The sequence below is a fragment of the Pristiophorus japonicus genome, chromosome 3, assembly GCF_044704955.1.
Source record: "Pristiophorus japonicus isolate sPriJap1 chromosome 3, sPriJap1.hap1, whole genome shotgun sequence".
Lineage (NCBI taxonomy): Eukaryota > Metazoa > Chordata > Chondrichthyes > Pristiophoridae > Pristiophorus > Pristiophorus japonicus.
This window is the reverse complement of record NC_091979.1, coordinates 200,269,768-200,288,921: the sequence shown is the minus strand read 5'-3', so window position 1 is coordinate 200,288,921 and position 19,154 is coordinate 200,269,768. Positions and strand designations below refer to the sequence as shown.

Here is a 19,154-nt window from a genome sequence, read left to right as displayed (position 1 = left end):
GATCTTTGAATTTGTGCGCATTCTTTTATGGAAGTGTATCAGGAAGGATTCTTTCCATCAGCAACAAGTTAAATTTATATCGCACCATTCAAGTGCCAAGGCACATCAAAGGTGAAAGAAAAAAATGAATGTCAAGCTCAAACACACGGATATTAGGAGGTGTGACCAAAAGTTTTGTCAGAGAGATATATTTTAAGGAGAGTCTTAAAAGGAAGAAAGGAGGGGTCTAAGAAGGGAATTTCAGAATGTGGGGCCTTGAGAGCTGAATGCACGGCTGCCAACGGTGTGGCAAAGGGAGAGGGGAATGCAGAAGAGAATAGAGTGGGAGGTGGAGTGTGTTATGGAAAGAGGTTGTCGGGCTGGAGGAGGTTACAGAGATGGGGAGCAGCAAGGCCATGAAGGGATTTAAACACGAAAATGAGAATTTTAAATTGGAGGCGGTAGGGTCCTGGAGGCAGTATAGGTCATCCAAGGACAAGAGTGATGGATGATAGGACTTGGTGCACAAGGATAGCCAGATCCCTCGGAATTCTAACATTAACTCTGTCAGTTGTGGCTCAGTTGGTAGACAACTTGCCTCTGAGTCAGAATGTTGTGGGTTCAAGTCCCACTCCACGGACATGAGCACATCCCGTGCAGTGCTGAGGGAGTGCTGCACTGTTGGAGGTGCCGTCTTTCAGATGAGATGTTAAACCGAGGCCCCGTCTGCTCTCTCAGGTGGACATAAAAGATCCCATGGATATTTTGAAGAAGAGCAGGGGAGTTATCCCCGGTGTCCTGGCCAATATTTATCCCTCAATCAACATAACAAAAACAGATTATGTCATTATCACATTGCTGTTTGTGGGAGATTGCGGTGCCCACATTGGCTGCCGCATTTCCCACGTTACACCAGTGACTACACTTCAAACATACTTAATTTGGCTGTAAAGTGCTTTGAGAATTCTGGTTGCCATGAAAGGCGTGATATAATTGCAAGTCTTTCTCATCTTTTTTTTAAAAAATTCTGCTTTTTAATTCTTCCTACCAAAGTGGATAATTTCACACTTCCACAGATTATATTTCAACTGCCACCTTCTATAACTCTTTGCAACTTCTTTGGATCCTCCTCACAGCTTACTTTCCCACCTAGCTTTGTATTGTCAGCAAGCTTGGATATATTGCTCTCGGCCCCTTCATCTCAGTCATTGATGTAGCTTGTAAATATCTGAGGCTCAATCACTGATCCTTGTGGCACTCCACTTGTTACACCCTACCATCCTGGAAATTACACATTTATTCCTACTCTGTTTTCTGTCCAATATAGTACCCCAAATCTCATGAGCCCTAAACTTGTGTAACAACCTTTTGTGTGGCCCTTCATCGAATGCCTTCTGAAAATCCAACGATATTACATCCACTGGTTCCCATTATCTACCCTGCTAGTTGCACCCTCAAAAAAGTAAGTGTTGCCCAAAACTCACTGTAGGTTTGCAGACAATTTAGTCGGGTATTTAGTCACTACAGTCGCAACAATTTGGTGGGACTTCGAGTATTGAAAGAAAATCGTCGACAAACGTTGCGTTTAAGCCAAATAAATTTTATTTCCGAAAGTAGAATTAAAGTACAAACAATGTATAAAATAGCACATAAGCCTCACTACTTGTGTTCGTATTACCTGTTAATAGAGGTGATCAATCTCCGTCAATGGTGTCCTGCTTTAAGCTCCTTTTCTTAAGATCCGGATTCTCTTATGTCCTGCTTTAAGCTCCCAGCTTAAGGTCCAGCTTCTCTCGAGAGTGGTTCCTAGGTTCTCGCTGCCTAGGTGGGGTTTCCCCTCCTGGTTTGTACTCTTCTATAATCTGTCCCATCTCTTTGATTACCCATTCGTCTGTGCCCTGGTGATTAGTTAATTCTATTCTATAGTCTGTCCCATCTCTGATTACACATTCGTCTGTCCTGATGATTAGTTTATTCTAAACTTTATTTTCCATGATTAGTTTATAATTGTTACTGGCTATGCTAAGGAAGGATTGCCTAAACTTCAGTTTCAATTGGTTATTCATTTCTATGTTCAAGGCATCTTAACCATACTCTCGGTCTTCCCATCTTCTGTTGCCATAGCCTGCATATTTCTACAAATAGTCAAACACAATTTCCCTTTCATAAAACCTTGTTGCCTCTGCCTAATCATATTGTGATTTTCCAAGTATTCTGTTACCATGCCGTTAATAATACATTCTAGCATTTTCCCTACTACTGATGTCAGGCTAACTGGCCCTGGAATTCTCCGTTTTCTCTCTTCCTTCTTTCTTGAATAGCGGGGTTACATTTGCTACCTTCCAATCCACGGGGGCAGTTCTGGAATCTAGGGAATTCTGGAAGATCAAAGCCAATGCGTCCACTTTCTCTGTAGCCACCTCTTTTAAAACCCTTGGGTGCAGGACATCAGGTCCAGCGGATTTGTTGACTTTTAGTCCCATTAATTTCTCTCGTACTTTTTCTTCACTAAAATGAATTACTTTTAAGTTCCTCGCTCTCACTAGACCTTTGATTTCCAGCTTGTTCTTTTGTCTTCTACTGTGAGGTTGTAAAATGCGATATATAAATGCAAATTTGTTAGTTTTATGTGGCTGTCACTATCTGGTTGAGTTAATTGTGGGGTGAGGAAGCCATCATTAATGAGCCACGTGATAGATGGATTGCAAGAAACCAATGTGTATGAGGCTTGTACGGTAAATTCATAGCATTCAAATACCGTTGAATAACAAGTAGTCCAGAGTGAGTAACTACAGTGCAGTTTATCTGATGAACCCAAATGATACCACTCCTTTGAATAGTTGGAGCAAGAATTCTAGATCTAAGATTAAATCATTGCCTTTTTACAATCAAATGCTATTAAGCCGTAGAATCAGTTTGAAAAACAGCTCTTTAACAGCATTTCTTGTATCCTTGTTATTTTTATTAAATTATAAATTGAACTTTATCCAGTGACAGTTTATTGTGCATTTATTGAGTGGCTGTTATGATACAGAAACTGCAGCATAATAACTGTTCTATTACTCCCAATAGCCAAATTATTTTTACAGAATGAATAGCTCATGAGCAGCACAAATGTTCATGAGCTCTAAATAGTTGATTTTACATTTGCTGAAGCAATTTTTAAAGGCCCAAATCTTTCTTGTGTGCTACTTTCTAAAATGAGTTTGCACTGAGTTGCCACGACAAGCATGGCAGGGTGAAAATATGAGCTTTTCACCCTGCCATGCTGCAAGTAACTTAGTTCTCCATAAGAATTTCACTAAGGCTCAATGGAATATGTGTGACCATCTCACAATAAATCCACTCGAACTTTGCTAAGCACCAGCAAAGCGATACAGCACTAAGGTGAAGTACTGCTCGTTCCAGGTTTGTCAATGTTGGTGCAAACAATTTGAAATGATGTCCTAAGAGTATAACAAGAAGTGTATTGTGCAAAATCAAAGAAAGAAATAACTTGCATTTATATAGCACCTTTCACGTCCTCAGGACACCCCAAAGTGCTTTACAGTCAATTAAGTACTTTTGGAGTGTCGTCACTGTTGTAATGTGGGAAACGCGGCAGCTAATTTGCGCACAAGCAAGCTTCCCACAAACGGCAATGTGATAATGACCAGATAATCTGTTTTTACTATGTTGATTGAGGGATAAATATTGGCCGGGACACTGGATAACCCTGATGCTCCTCTTCGAAATAGTGCCATGTATCTTTTACGTCCACCTGAGAGAGCAGATGGGGCCTTGGTTTAACATCTCAACTGAAAGACGGCATCTCCAATAGTGCAGCACTTCCTCAGTACTGCACTGGAATGTTAGCCTCAATTTTTGTGCTCTTAAGCCCCTAGAGTGGGACTGAACCCACAACTTTTGAATCAGTGGCGAGAGTGCAACCCACTGAGCCTACAGCTGACACCTGACATCTGCCACAATTACAGTGTCCCGTAATTTAACAGAGGAATGTTCTGACCAGTGATGAGTTGAACTTTCAAAGTGGGGAAAAGGGAGCTGCGCTCCCAGAAAGATATAGGGAACAATGTCAATGACAAAATACTTAACAAAAACAAAAAGTGACTCTGAATACTTGATAAATAATCCATTAGTATATAGGGCCCAAGTTTCCACAAGAAAAAAAACGGGCGCCCCTCCGAGCTGGACGCCCGTTTTACGCGACTAAAACGGCGCCTAAAAAAATCCTCGGTATTCTCCACCTACTTACAGGTCCTCTGGCCCTCGGCGCAGCCAGCACGAGCTGTGGGGGGGGCGCAGCCAGGTCCCAGCGCTGAAAACAGTGCCGGGACCTCTGCACATGCGCGCTACAGTCGGCACGCAAGTGCAGTAGCTCCAGGCACCGAACTGTGTGAGAGGGACCCGAAGCACGCAGCCCCTAGCCCTGGCCAAATGGCCTCACTGGGGCTGCGTGAATAAGGCTCCTCCCACGGCCAGCTCCTGCTCCCCGCCCCCGACAAGACCCGACACCCGCTCCCCCCCCCCCCCCCCCCGACTGACCCGACCCGTGCTCCTGTTCCCCGCCCCACCCCTCCCCCCCCCCCCCCCCACTGGACCCGACTCCCGGACAGGATCCGACCTGACCTCTCCCTTCCCCACACACCACCCCCCCTCTTCCCCCGCCCACCCCCCCCCGCTCTCTCTCTCTCTCTCTCTCTCTCTCCCTCCCTCCCCTCTCTCTCTCTCTCTCTCTCTCTCTCTCTCTCCCTCCCTCCCTCCCTCCCTCCCTCCCTCCCTCCCCCCCCTCTCTCTCTCTCTCTCCCTCTCTCTCTCTCTCCCTCTCTCTCTCTCTCCCTCCCTCTCTCCCCCTCTCTCTGTCTCCCTGTCTCTCTCTCTCTCTCTCTCTCTCTCTCTCTCTCTCTCTCTCTCTCTCTCCCCCCCCCTCTCTCTCTCTCTCTCCCTCTCTCTCTCTCTCTCTCTCTCCCCCTCCCGCTCAGCGACACGAACGGCTTTCTCCCCCCCCCCCCCCCCCTCCCGCTCAGCGGCACGAACGGCTGCAGAATTCTCCCTGGCCTGAAGCACTTTCACACAGGTAGGAAGATGGTTTATTTAATCTTTTCTTGGCTTATAAATGTTTATTCAGGTTGGATTTATTTGTATAATATTTGTAGAAGTATAAATAAGGATTTATTGTCGAATTTAATGAATTCCCTTCCCCCCCCCCCCCCCCCACCTTGTTCTGGACGCCTAATTTGTAATCTGCGCCTGATTTTTTAATGTGTAGAACAGGTTTTTTTAGTTCTACAAAAATCTTCACTGGCTCCATTCTACTTTAGTTTGGAGTACATTTTCACTGTGGAAACTTTCAAATCAGGCGTCAGTGGCCGGACACGCCCCCTTTTGAAGAAAAAATTCTGTTCTAAAGTAGAACTGTTCTACCTGACTAGAACTGCAGAAAAAAAAATGTGGAGAATTGCGATTTCTAAAATAGTCCGTTCTCCACCAGTTGCTCCTAAAAATCCGGCGCGAATCATGTGGAAACTTGGGCCCATAGTGTGGTGTTGCCAGTGACCGATGAATACACATGCACACTCACATTATGTGTGTTTATCTGTCTGTAATGCACAGGCTTCTCCACATATGGTGGGTGGTACATGATAGTATACTGGTTGTGCATACTTTGTAGTGTGTACTATACCGTATGTGTATAGGTTATGTAGTATATTGCACCAAAGAAGGTGGTTTAATCACTGACGGCGGATTGTGCCCCAGGTTGAGCAGTATGAGGGTTTGAGCTTTGCAGTCACAGCTAGACTGTCAACAGAACCCCCAAGTAGCAGCTGGCTTCGTCCCATATGAAGGTTCACTCTTCACATTTCCGGATTACAGAGCGGTACTTGTAGAAACCTGGAGTGAGGTAACTGTACTCCCTGCATTTTCCCCACCACCCCGGTTGGAGAATGTATTTGACGTAATTGGAGGGGATAAAGAAGGGCAGGGTGGGAGGGGAACCCTACAAAAGGGACTTTCAAGATACATGAACCCTGTCTCCACCTCCCCTCGGGTGAGCAAGCCTGGAAAGTACACGATTATGTCAGAATGTAGTTCAGTGTTGTCCCATACGTTAGCCACATGCGACTAGTTGGGGATCCGGATATGGCTAATTGTATTTCTGATTGGTAAATTAATAATGAGGAATATATCCCATTGTTGGGCCTGTGATCTCAACACTCATATTCACACGGCGGTGAACTTTAACCTTTATTGTGGTTTGTTGTAAAATGTTATGCTGAAAAACTGGATGTTTTCTGATCGTTGAGTTTTACTTCCTTGACCGATGTTTGTTGAATAAATATACACAGGTGAAGTACATTTACATGTATTGAGTGCAAGGTGTTTCCTACTAAAATTGGTGCATGTGCTAAAATGGTGTCACCATGGCCAGTCAGCGATTTTTATTGGACAACACTGGTATAGTTAACAAACAACACAATTGAGGGTAGCTATTTTCTGTCAAAACTGTTAACATTTGTGTGAAACTTATCGAGGTGCTGCTACTTTTTCTAATTACTGTTTAATCTGCTGTCCTCTTGTGCTTTTGCAACAAGTGCGTTTATATTGTGCATTATCATGCCAAAATATTTCAAAGGGCTGCACACGATGAATTGCTTTCAGTCATGTTATGTAAATAAATATTGATTGGATGGATGGATGAATGAAAATAAGTATCTGGTGAGGGCACTCCATGGAACTGCATTAAAGGTGCTAAATTGAGTCTCATTGACGAATGGAGCTGATGAAGGAATCAGCAGATGTGTGTGCAGATTCAGTGGATGATGCTTTTAAGAACATAAATAGGAGCAGGAATGGGCCATTTGGCCCTCCGAACCTTATCTAACATTTAACAAGATCATGGCTGATCTTCTACCTCAACTCCATCTTCCTGCACTTTCCCCTTGATTCCTTTCGTATCCAAAAAATCTATTGATCTCTCGGTTAGAGAATCCCAAAGATTCACAACCCTTTGAATGAAGAAATTTCACCTCATCTCAGCCCTAAATGGCTGACTCCTTATAATGAGATTGTGACCCCTAGACTCCCCATCCAGGGAAACATCTCCCAGCATCCACCCTGTTAAACTCTATAAGAATGTTATATGTTTCAGTAAGATCACCTCTCATTCTTCTAAACTCTAGGGAATATAGGCCTAGTCTGCTCAAGCTCTCCTCGTAGGACAATCCTCTCATCCCAAGAACATATCTAGTGAACCTTCATTGCACTCCCACTTAGGCAAGTATATCCTTCCTTGGTAAGGAGACCAAAACTGCACACAGTACTCCAGATGTGATCTCACCAAGGCCCTATATAATTGTAGTAAGACTTCTTTACACTTGTAATAAAGGCAAAATATCATTTGCTTTCCTAATTGCTTGCTGTACCTGCATTGTTAACTTTCTGTGATTTGTGTACAAGGACTTCAAGTTGTTCTAAATACCAACATTTCCCAGTCCCTTACCATTTAAAAAATATTCTGTTTTTCTATTCTTCCTACCAAAGTGGATAACTTCACAATTCTTCTCATTATATTCCATCTGCCATGCCTTGCCCACTCTCTTAACCTGTCTATATCCCATTGCAGGCTTTTTGTGTCTCCTCACATTACTTTCCCACCTAACTTTATAACATCAATAAATTTGGATACATTAAACTCAGTCCCCTCATCTAAGTCATTGTTACAGATTGTAAACAGTTGAGGCCCAATCACTGCTTCTTGTTATACCCCACTAATTACAGCCTGCCAACCAGAAAATTACCTGTTTATTTCTATTCCATGTTTTCTGACCATTCAATCCATGCAAATATATTACCCCAATCCCAAGAGCCTTAATTTTATGTAATAAAAACCTCTTGTGTGATGTCTCATTGAATGCTTTTTGAAAATCCAATACACTTACATTGGGCTCAATTTTCCCCAAAGCTTTTTTTTTTGCATACTTGAAGAGTAGCTCCTGCTTTTTTGGGGCCCAAGTACGCAAAATGAAAATGTTCTAAGTTTTCTCGTTGGATTTCTTCATTTTGGCGTGGCCGCACCTGTCCTTTAGTTTTGGAAATGGAGCCTTAATCTACGCCAAAAAGATCGGGTTGCCATGGTAACCAGGGACATGATGCGAGCTGAGGCTGCAAAGTGAAACATACAGCCAGCTCCCAACACATTAAAACAAGTTGCATCAACTTAAAAACACATTCAAATATATTGCAGCAACTTAAAAACACATTCAAATATATTGCAGCAACTTAAAAACACATTCAAATATATAACAACTTAAAAACACATTCAAATATATTGCAACAACTTAAAAACACATTCAAATATATTGCAACAACTTACTTCCAATTATTAAAGCCGGTCCCGCTCCCCCGCCCCTAGCCCTGGCCAAAGGGCTTGCCAGACTGCCGAGCTCACCCGAGCCCCTTGCCACTCCAGCTCCAGCTTCCCCCCCACCTCCAGCCCTGAGTGCCTTGCCGGTCCGCCCCCCCTGCCGCTAGCCCAGACGGAGTGGCCTCCCGGTTCGCACCCCTGCCCCTATCCCAGGCCGAATGGCCTCCCGGTCCGCTCCCCCGCCCCTATCCCTGGCCGAATGGCCTCCTCCCTCCTGGTCCCCGCACCTAACTACACCTGAAAGGCTTCCCCCCACCCCCTCTCCCTTCCACCACCTCTCTTCTCTTCCTCCCCCGGCCTCCCTCCCCCCCCCGGCCCCCTGCTCTCCCCCTCTCTTACCTTTCCTGCTGCTGCTGTCCAGGCATCTGCTGCACTTACCTGCGTCGATTTCCTTACCTGTGCTGATTTCTTTAACTCTGCAGAAGGATTTTCTGCAGAGGCCACATACGCTGGCCTAAGCAGAACTGAAGTAACTCTCAGCTGGCCAAACTTTCCAGAATTGGCGCGGGTGGCAGGTTACGCCCCCTTTAGCTGAAAAAAAAAGTACCTAAAAAAAATTGCAACTGAATTACGCTGGTGCAAATTGATTGGGGAAACTGTGGTTTTTTAACTTGGGCCAAAAAAAGCAGCCTGCTCCAAAAAACGATGCAAATCACTGGGTAAAATTGAGACCATAGGAGTTACATGGAATATACAGCACAGAAATAGGTAATTCAGCCCAACTGTCCGTGAAGGTGTTTAAGCCCCACATTAGCCTCAATCCACCTTACTTCATTTAACTTATCAGCATATCCTTCTATTCCTTTCTCCCTCATGTACTTATCTAGCTTCCCCTTAATTTCATTTATGATAGTTGCCTCAACTACTCCACATTCTAACCAATCTCCAGGTAAGAAAGTTTTTCCTGAATTCCCTATTGGATTTATGTGACTATCTTATATTTCTGGCCTCTAGTTTTGGACTCCCCCACAAGTGGAAACATCTTCTCTAGATCTACCCTATCAAATTCTTTCATAATTTTAAAGATCTCTATTAGGTCACCCCTCAGTCTTTTCTTTGCTGGAGAAGAGCCCCAACCTGTACAATCTTTCCTGATAGTTACAACCTCTCAGTTCTGGTATCACCCTTTTGTGCACCTACACCCACTGGTCCCCCCCTTATCTACCCCGGCTAGGTGCAACCTCAAACTCAACAGATTTGTCAAACATGATTTTCCTTTCATAAATCTGTGTTGACTTTGCCCAATCAAATTACTTTTTATAAGATAGGGGCTGAGTACCGTTGTTGGGGTAAAGTAGAATAAGTTTTAATCTCCATCTAACTGCGATATATCTGACCTGGGAGTCTTTGATACAGGCACTGAATTGCCAAAGTGTATAATTTCTTGGCACTGCTGTGTCTCATCTTGAAACTGCAAAAATTCAAATATAAACCTCCTCAGTTCTCTCTCTACTCTCTAAAATATCAATCAACCATGCTTTTAATTTGTTACCTTCTTGAAACAGGGGCTGTTAGTGAAACTAGTGTTAACTCTGTCGAGATCCTAGCTGGTCTCCTGGGTAAAGGCATCTCCCAATGTCGTACGAACTGTGTTCTCTCTTCAATCTCTATTCTGAACTCAGCCAGGATAGCAGGCGAGGCGTCAGAAGGCCTCAGCGTACCTGCGTTAGGAATAAAAAAGAAGTTAAATTTATATCGTGCCTTTCACAACCTCAGGACGTCCCAAAGTGTTTTTCGGGCACCTTTGAAGTGTAGTCACTGTTGTAATGTAGGAAACGCAACAGCCAATTTATGCACAGCAAGGTCCCACAAATGAAATAGCGAAGGGTCTGCTGGTCTGACATCCAGTTCTGGATGAGCAGAAATGTAACCCAATTAAATATTGGGAAGACAGAAGCCATTGTTTTCTGTCCCCGCCACTAACTCAGTTCCCTAGCCACTGATTCCATCTCTCTCCCTAACATCTGTCTGAGGCTGAACCACATTGTTCGCAACCTTGGTGTCATATTTGACCCTGAAATGAGCTTCCAACCACATATCTGCAGCATAACTAAGACCGCCTATTTCCACTTCCGTAACATCACCCGTCTCCGCCCCTGCCTCAGCTCATCTGCTGCTGCAACCCTCATCCATGCCTTTGTTACCTCTAGACTTGACTCTTCCAATGCACTGCTGGCTGGCCTCCCATATTCTACTCTATGTAAACTTGAGGTGATCCAAAACTGGACTGCCCGTGTCTAACCTCGCACCAAGTCCCATTCACCATCACTCCTGTGCTCATTGACCTACATTGGCTCCCGGTTAAGCAATGCTTCTTTTTCAAAATTCTCATCCTTGTTTTCAAATCTCTCCATTGCCTCACCCCTCCCTGTCTCTGTAATCTCCTCCAGCCTCACAAATGACCGCGATAGCTGCACTCCTGTAATTCTGACCGCTTGAGCATCCATGATTACAGTCGCTGAACCATTGGTGGCCATGTCTTCTGTTGCCTAGGCCATAAGCTCCGCAACTCTTGCCTAAACCTCTCTGCCTCTCTACCTCTCTCGCCTCCTTTAAGACGTTCCTTAAAATCTACCTCTTTGATCTCTTTTGGTCACCTGTCCTAAACTTCTCCTTATGTGGCTAGCTGTCAAATTTTTTTGTCTTTTAATACTCCTGTGAAGCACCGTGGGAAGTTTTACTACGTTAAAGGCGCTATGTAAATACTTGTTTTAGGTGTTGGTTGAGAGAGAAATATTGACACCAGAGAAAATTCCCCAGCTCTTCTTAGAAATAGTGCCGTAGGATCTTTTACATCCATCTGCGAGGACAGACGGGGCCTCGATTTAACGCATCATCTGAAAGGCAGTCTGCCAACAGTACAGCACTCCCTCACTGGGTGCCACTCCGGATTTTGTGCACCTGGGTAACAAAGGGAAAACCGACGAGGATTCCTGCCCCTGATCACTTTCACGTGACCCCTGTGCGAAACTGCACCTGTGCAGGTGTCTGGTGAGGGCAGGGTCAAGCTCAGCCGTGATTTCCCCCCTTGGTTGATTAACTCACTAGTGGCGAGCTGGCAGAGGGCTGTAGATACCCATGGAGCCGTGCCCCAGGAGAATAAATCAAGGGTGGGTGAGGGGGAATTGATCATATCCACTCCCGCTCGCACTGGTAAGCAGTATTACTGCCCCCAAACTGTGCTACACTTGTCTTCTCTCAGTCGCTGCTTGCATCTGACACTCTGCATTTTTCTCTGTAGCTGATGTTCACAAGGAAAAGAATCACGTGATGTATGAAGGCAAACACATACACTTCTCAGAGGTCGATAACAAGCCATTGTGCTCCTACAGCCCCAAGCTCTGCAAGCAGCGCCGGCTCAACGGCTACGCATTCTGCATCCGCCACGTTTTGGAGGACAAAACTGCCCCTTTCAAGCAATGTGAATTTGTGGCCAAGTACAACAGCCAGCGGTGCACAAACCCTATCCCGAAGTCTGAAGATCGAAGGCAAGTCAAACTTTTTAAATGGGCAATGGCGGGGGTGGGGGGGCAATTTTAACTGAACCTGCCAGTTGGGAACGCAATTTTACTCTTCGTTCAAGTCAATGGAGAGTAATATTGCGCGGCATGCAAAACCGACATTCCACGTGATCTCGTGGGTTTTCCGCCACGCGAGCTAGGTTAAAATCATCCTCAATTTTTAGACCGCGTAGAATTGGTGCAGTAAAATGGTTTCTTAAAAGTGCTGAGCAGAATAGAATCTTACTTTTTTTCTCAGTAGCGAGGAGCTACTGCTGTGTGATTAATGTCCAATCGACTGTTTTCAATTGTCACAAGCCCTCTCTTCTCTCGCTCCTTTTTGTCTCTCTAGCATGGAGATGTTCCACACACAAGTTGTGGCATCATTGCCACAGTGTCTCATTCCTGTGGTGTAGGTGATGCAAAAAGATGGAAAAGAAGTATATTACTTTTTCCTCCACCTCTTTTCTTTCTGGCATGGCGATTAACGCTGGGGTACAGTGCCACAATGCAACGGTACAGCTCCAGGACCTCCCCAAGGTAGCATTCATCACATGAGCCTTGGGGAGCCTCTGTTGTGCTTGTGTTAGAGTTTGATGCCCACAGTCCATTGCCCAGACACCCTCTACCGTTTCCCAGCTGAGAACGCATGCCGGTCTCTGCCAATACTGCTGGGAAACAAGTTTGTCAGTTTTGCCCTGTGGCCATCTCTGTTTAACAGTGTGACCGAGATCAGGAAGGCATTGTGGAAAGAATGAGGGCAGGAATCTATTTCCTTTCACGATGGAGAGTGTCCTTAATGTGGACAGGATTTTGGAGTCCACGAGGACTGTGCAGTGGTCACTCCTACCAATGCTGTCATGGATAGACGCATCTCTGACAGGTAGATTGGTGAGGAGCAGTCAGCTAGTTATTCCCTCATGTTGGTTCGCTCCCCAACTGCGACAAACCCAGTCTGACAGTTATGTCCTCGATTGCACCCTGCAAAACGAGTATTGAAAAATCATGCACAAACTCCCAGTATCATTGCAAAGAGTGATTGTGAACTCCCCCTCACAGGAAGCAAGAGTTGTGGAGAGAATGAATAAATAGTTACTGAGAAATGCTCCTCCTAATAGAGTTTGCATTCATGACAAAGCTAAGCATTTTCATTTGTGTTTGTAATTCCAATTAATGTGGCAATGAGAGTAATCATTTCCTGCAAGGCGAAAGTGAATTGTCTTTTTATGAGAAAGCATTTCTTTTAATAATTTTTTGTCTGATAACTTGGTGTGAGTAAATGTGAAAAATCAAGTACAACCCTTGAAGTTTAAATTAGTAAGCTAAATCCTACAATTGGTTAAGAAACTACTATTACTGAGAAATAAAAACTCCACTTTCCGAAAACAGCCATTGCCTGCTGCAGGTAACAATGAACTTTGCCATGAATCTTATCCTGGAATAGATACCACAGACTGATCTCAAATGTTTGGCAGCTCCTCCTTGCTCATCAGTTATTCACCACTGAGATATATCGAAACAGTTTATTCATCGTCACGATTGTCGTAACAATCATCAGTAATTGTCGGAGCTGCAAGCTGTCACCAGCGCACCGCATTCTTACATTCTGCCTACTCTTCACTGCAGTATTTCTGGGCCACTGTCTGCTAAAGTGGCTGTCTCCTTACTCTTTCCTTGTCTAACCAGTAGACAGATTTTGTTTTGAAACCATTCATTTGGCTACACCAACCCATGACTCCTTCGCCCTCATTTCTTCCTCTGGGGTTTCACTGGGGTTGTAGTTTTTGACCATTTTTTTCTCTCACCCATCTGTTTACAAAATAAATCATTGATGCACCCACGATGCTGTTCTGAAAGTGTTACCTACATAGTTGCTTCGCATAACATTTCACCAGTGCCACTGTATCAATGTGTTGTGCAGCTCAGACTGCTGTTTACTGCTGTAATAACTTGGGAAACTCCAGCAGTATGTACGTACCTGCACCGTTCTCCCTGACCTCCCTCCCAAAATAGTAAAGCTTGTAGACACAAACCAGCTATGGTGTTCACTAGCTGCCTTTATTTATCCATTTTGCTTTCATATTGCACAACATATTTATTATACGATACCCTGAATTCATCGTCCCAACTTGCTCCCACCACCATTTTTCTTAATGGTGGCCTCGCCTGCAAGTTATTGGAACACTCCTAGAGACCTCGTCCACCACCCAACTCCGTTCTAACTCCCAAAAGACCGCATCAACTAACTCAGAAAGCAGTGCTAACATTGCAGAATTTTTTTTTTTCTTCATTCACATACAGCAACAGACAATGGGTTCATAAGTCAACAATGACAAAATAATTTAAAAAGCTTTCACAAACCCAAATCAGGTCCAGGCTGGGGGCTCTTCTCTCCAGAAAAAAGAAGGCCGAGTGGTGACCTAATAGAGGTCTTTAAGATTTTAAAGGGTTTAATGGGGTAGACGTAGAGAAAATGTTTCTACTTGTTTCTCCAAAACTAGAGGTGATAAATATAAGGTAGTCACTAATAAATCCAATAGGGAATTCAGGAGAAACTTCTTTACCCAGAGTGAGGTTAGAATGTGACAGGTGCTACCACATGGAGTGGTTAAGGCAAATAGCAGATTAATTTAAGGTGAAGCTAGATAAGTACAGGAAGGAGAAAGGAATAGAAGGATGGGGTTTGGTAACTTAAAGTGGGAGCAAGCATGTGTGGAGCATAAACACTGGCATAGACGTATTGGGCCGAATGGCCTGTTTCTGTGCTGTACATTCTCTGTAATTCTGTGATCCACAGCTTGTGCTTTACAACTCAAAAAGCTCTAGAGACAATCCAAGTTTTGGAGGACAGAATTTATAATTGTACTACTAAGTGTTTTTCACAGTTCAAGTGGCTGTAGCAGTAAAATTTCACACACCCACCACTGCATGTTGTTGAAATCTTAAGTGAGAGCGATGTAATTCTGGAATATTTATACTGAGTTATATCATGGTTCTGGCTCCAGTGCTTGGAGGGACATGAGAGCTGACTGGAACAAGGTGTGATACTTGGCGTTGCAGCGGTAGTTCCCTTTCTGTGCTGATTCTTTCATCCTTCTCCGACAGATACTGCAACAGCCACCTGCAAGTCCTTGGTTTGGTGCCCAAAAAGGAGCGGAAGAAAAAGAATGAGCAGCTAGAAGAGGTGCGCGTCAGACCGCACCCCGATGCTGCCATGGCGGTCAGCCTGGCAGTGCCCTCGCTGGCCCTGAAGGCGGCAAATGGTCTGGATGGGCCGACGCGATCCCCCCAGAGGCCGCGGCTGCCCCTCCATTACCAGGAGCGCGAGCTCGACGACCCGTTCGCTTTCCCTGACGACGATGACTGCTCGCTGAGGAAAGGAACTGTCAAACGGAAGCTTCAGACCAAACTGGCTCAGAACCGACAGCAGCAACAGCGGCTGCTGCGAGAGCCCGAGACTTTCAGATTGCAATCAGAGCACTTTATACCCCATCCTGCACCTCTACGGCCGCTGTACTGTGGCACTCCCCCGCTCTCCAGTCCCCCCCGACCCGTCGGACTGCCGCAAGGCCTGCTATGCAAACCCCCTATGCCCCCGACTCCCAGCCTGCCGCAAGCGGCGGCCCACAGTACGGTAATGGCAATACCCGCCTCACACTCGCCAAACGGGAAGCCCCACCGATCTGCCTCCCCGCCTCAGCATACGTCGCCGCTGCCCCCGCCACAGCCAGCTCCTTCCCCCCTCCCGCCTGTCGTCGCGGCAACGGACTCTTCCCGGCCTGATGTGGTTGTCCTCAAGGCTTCGAACTCCACGCCAGTCTGCAAGCAGCGCTCGGCCTGTGTGAACAGGCTCCAGAGACTAGCAAAGCTGTGCGCAGAGAAACAGCTATTGCACCGAGATCTCTTCCCACATTTAGGTAGGAGCATGTGAGGCGTTTTGCTATCCACTTCACTCAAACTGCAAACCTTCATCGTGTTTATCGTGTGCGGTGACTCAGGGTGGCCAAGTAACTGCCTATGTAACCAGGCTGATTCCATGAAAATACGCGGAATGAATTAAGTGAGCACTTTGCACAGTTCTGGTCTCCATATTACAAACAGGATATAGAGGCACCGGAGGAGACTCATAAAAGATCGGTGATACCAGGATTGAGAGGTTATAAATATCAGGAAAGATTAAACAGGCTGGGGCTCTTTTCTCCAGCAAAGAGAAGGCTGAAGGATGACCTGATAGAGGTCTTTAAAATTATGAAAGGGTTTGACAGGGTAGACATAGAGATGATGTTTCCACTTGTGGGGAGTCCAAAACTAGAGTCATAAATCTAAGATAGCCGCTAATAAATCCAGTAGAGAATTCAGGACAAACTTCCTTACCCAGAGAGTGGTTAGAATGTGGAGTAGTTGAGGCAAATATCATAAATGAAATGAAGGGGAAGCTAAATAAGTACATACAGGAGAAAGGAACAGAAGGATATGCTGATAAGTTAAATGAAGTAGAGTGGGTTGAGGCTTAGGTAGGACCTGTTGGGCCAAATTACCTGTTTCTGTGCTGTATATTCTATGTAAATTCAAATTGTATTTCTTTATTAACCAAAGTTTTCCTCCAGGTGTTCTCCCCTCCATTTTCCACTAATTTTCTCACCTTTCCTCCTGTGAAAGTGTCAACTCCTTCCTTGGGATATGTTTCCTTGAGTCCTGTACCTCATCCAAATGGTTGCGCTTCATGTACGATGCTCAGTGCCAACCAGTCATTTGACTGCAGTGAAGGTGTGCAGGGGTGGGGATGGAGCATTGTAGCCAAGCCTGATTTTGTGCACGCCCAATGCCACATCCTTGCACTTACCGCAAGGCTCACTGGATAACACTTGGGAGAAGGAAACCTGGCTACTTTCCTGTTTTCAAGGAGCAACTTAAAGGAGGAGACAGAGGTTGAGAGGCTGAAAGGTTTAGACGGAATTCCAGAGCTTAGGGCTAAGACAATGGAAGGCACGCCTGCCAATGGTGGATTGAAGGAAATCAGAATTACCCAAGAGGCCAGAATTGGAGGAGTGCTGAGATCACGGACGGTTGTAGGGCTGGAGGAGGTTGCAGTGGTAGTGAAGGACTAGGCCATGAAGTGATTTGAAAACAAGGATGAGAATTTTAAAATCAAGGCGTTGCCGGATCGGAACCCAATGTAGGTCAGCGAGCACAGGGATGATGGGTGAACTGGACTCGGTGCTAGTTGGGATGATGGGTGAACTGGACTCGGTGCTAGTTAGGATATGGGAGCAGAATTTTGGACCAGCCCAAGTTTATGGAGGGTGGTTCCTGAGAGGCCGGCTAGGAGAGGATTGAAATAGTCAAATTTCGAGGTAATAAAGTCATGGGTGAGGGTTTTAGCAGCAAGTGGGCTGCGACAGTGTAGTGTTTCTCCTCTTATTTTTATTTTCTTCACTCGGTCTCTTCTCACATCTTTTCTCCCATGCCATCATTTCCTTTCTGGTGAAAACCAGATATACACCAGATCGACACTTGCCAGCACAGTGCTCTTTCTGTGTTTGTACACCATTTGTGTTGAGTTGACAATCTGCATTGTTTATTGTGCCACAAGGGTGTTAGTACAAATCTGTTGCACAATGTATTCTCATATTCATTCTGTTAATGACCATAGCAAGTCGACATGGCCTGAGAGTGGTATGGCCAGACTACCACTGAATGATCTCTGTGATATGTATGGTAGCAGCTCCGCTGTATGTTTCATTATGACAACATACAAGCATTGTTTCCTGATGCAGAAATTAGGAGAAATTTATTTGTACAGCAGGTTTTTGGAGCGTGTAATGCTTTGCCACAGGAAGTAGTTGAAGCAGACCATGGCATAGTTTAAGGGAAAGTTTTATATAAACATTTGAAGTCGAGGAAGATACAGGATTCCTGTGTCAAAGACCTGGCACAGACACACTGGGCCAAATGGCCTCCTTCTGTGCTGTAAACCTTTGTGGTTCTATAGCCACTGTCGTGCAGTGGGTCTTGAGAAGCTTGTGTGGAAAATATCACTCGATTTTTTGACACAAACACAGATGATCTGGTCACTATCTCATTGCTGTCTGTAGGATCTTGCTGTGTGCAAATTGGTTGCTGCACTTCATACATTACTCAGTGACTACACTTCAAAATTACTTCATTGGCTGTAAAGCACTTTGGAATGTCCTGAGGTCCTGAAAGTTACTATAGAAATACAAGTCTTTTTCTCCTTTCTTGGTTTAGCTGAGAAAGTGCAGAAAGAGCTGACACTCTGCAAAAGTAAAAAGTGCAGGGCATTGCAGAGGAGGTCTGGTTACAATTAGATTCTTTCCATTATTTGTGCACTTCTGATTAGGATGGCAGTAATAGGTACTGTTTGAGTTATTTAGACAAACCCAAAGCATGTTAATTATGAGCTCATATAGGATGAAGCTTGCCTTGAATAATAATGGATAATGGATTCCTTGGTAAATAAAACACTCTGGGCTGGATTTCCGGTTGTCTTAACGTCTCAGTTAGCGGCCAGAGGGCGTTAATGGGAGTGTAAGAGGTTACTGACCGGGAGCACAGCTTTTAGCGCCCTGACCAAAAATTCATTAGAAGCTCACCAGGGGTGCAAGCCAGTAGCGCCTGGCTGCTGCTGATCAGTGCGATCCTGACGTCAGTCCTGGTGTAACGCTCACGCTTGCGCCCCGGTCGGTCAATTAGGTGCGGCTGCCTCATTTAGCGGCCGCCAAGAACAGCATCTGGAAAAACAGTCGGTACAGGTTTGCAGAGTCTTTAACTGGTGGCTACTTAAAGGGATGAGGAAGTGCTTCCCTCGGAGGTCACAGTCAGTTCAACGTTTACACAGAGCATGGTGCGTGAGCCTCCGAGTTTGCACTGGCAGATAGAAATAAGAATTCAGCTTGAGAAAAACTTTAATGGGTGCATTACTATGCCGCGCCTTTAAGACTTGGCTGTTCTCAGGATCTGACTCTGAGTTCCACGCATGCGCAATGGATCTGTCAAATTTATCGACCAAACTTTCGTTATGGCCTCCCCAGCTGCTGTGTGCAGCAGCAAATTAAGTGCCACTGTCAGCTCTTCGACAGATTCTGACGAATTTCACGGCGTTAAAATTACCACTTCGTCTGGGTTATTGCCCCAAATGAGGCCCGATCGAATTTCTCCCCCTCTGTTAGTGTTTATCTCGCCCAATCACACTACTAGTATATTTCTTTCATCCTGGTGGTGGAGCCAAT

At 45.1% G+C, this 19,154-nt stretch overlaps 1 protein-coding gene across 2 annotated transcripts in view; it reads left to right on the top strand.

Annotated features, from left to right (window-relative positions):
• The window catches only part of LOC139259435 (INO80 complex subunit D-like), a 173,238-nt gene that overhangs the window by 52,815 nt on the left and 101,269 nt on the right, over positions 1-19,154 (top strand). For both annotated transcript variants that reach the window (XM_070874904.1, XM_070874903.1), the window contains exons 2-3: positions 11,646-11,892; positions 15,010-15,821. In XM_070874904.1, coding sequence (XP_070731005.1) covers positions 11,675-11,892; positions 15,010-15,821 — 1,030 coding nt within the window. In that variant the 5' untranslated portion in view covers positions 11,646-11,674. The remainder of the gene's footprint in view (positions 1-11,645; positions 11,893-15,009; positions 15,822-19,154) is intronic.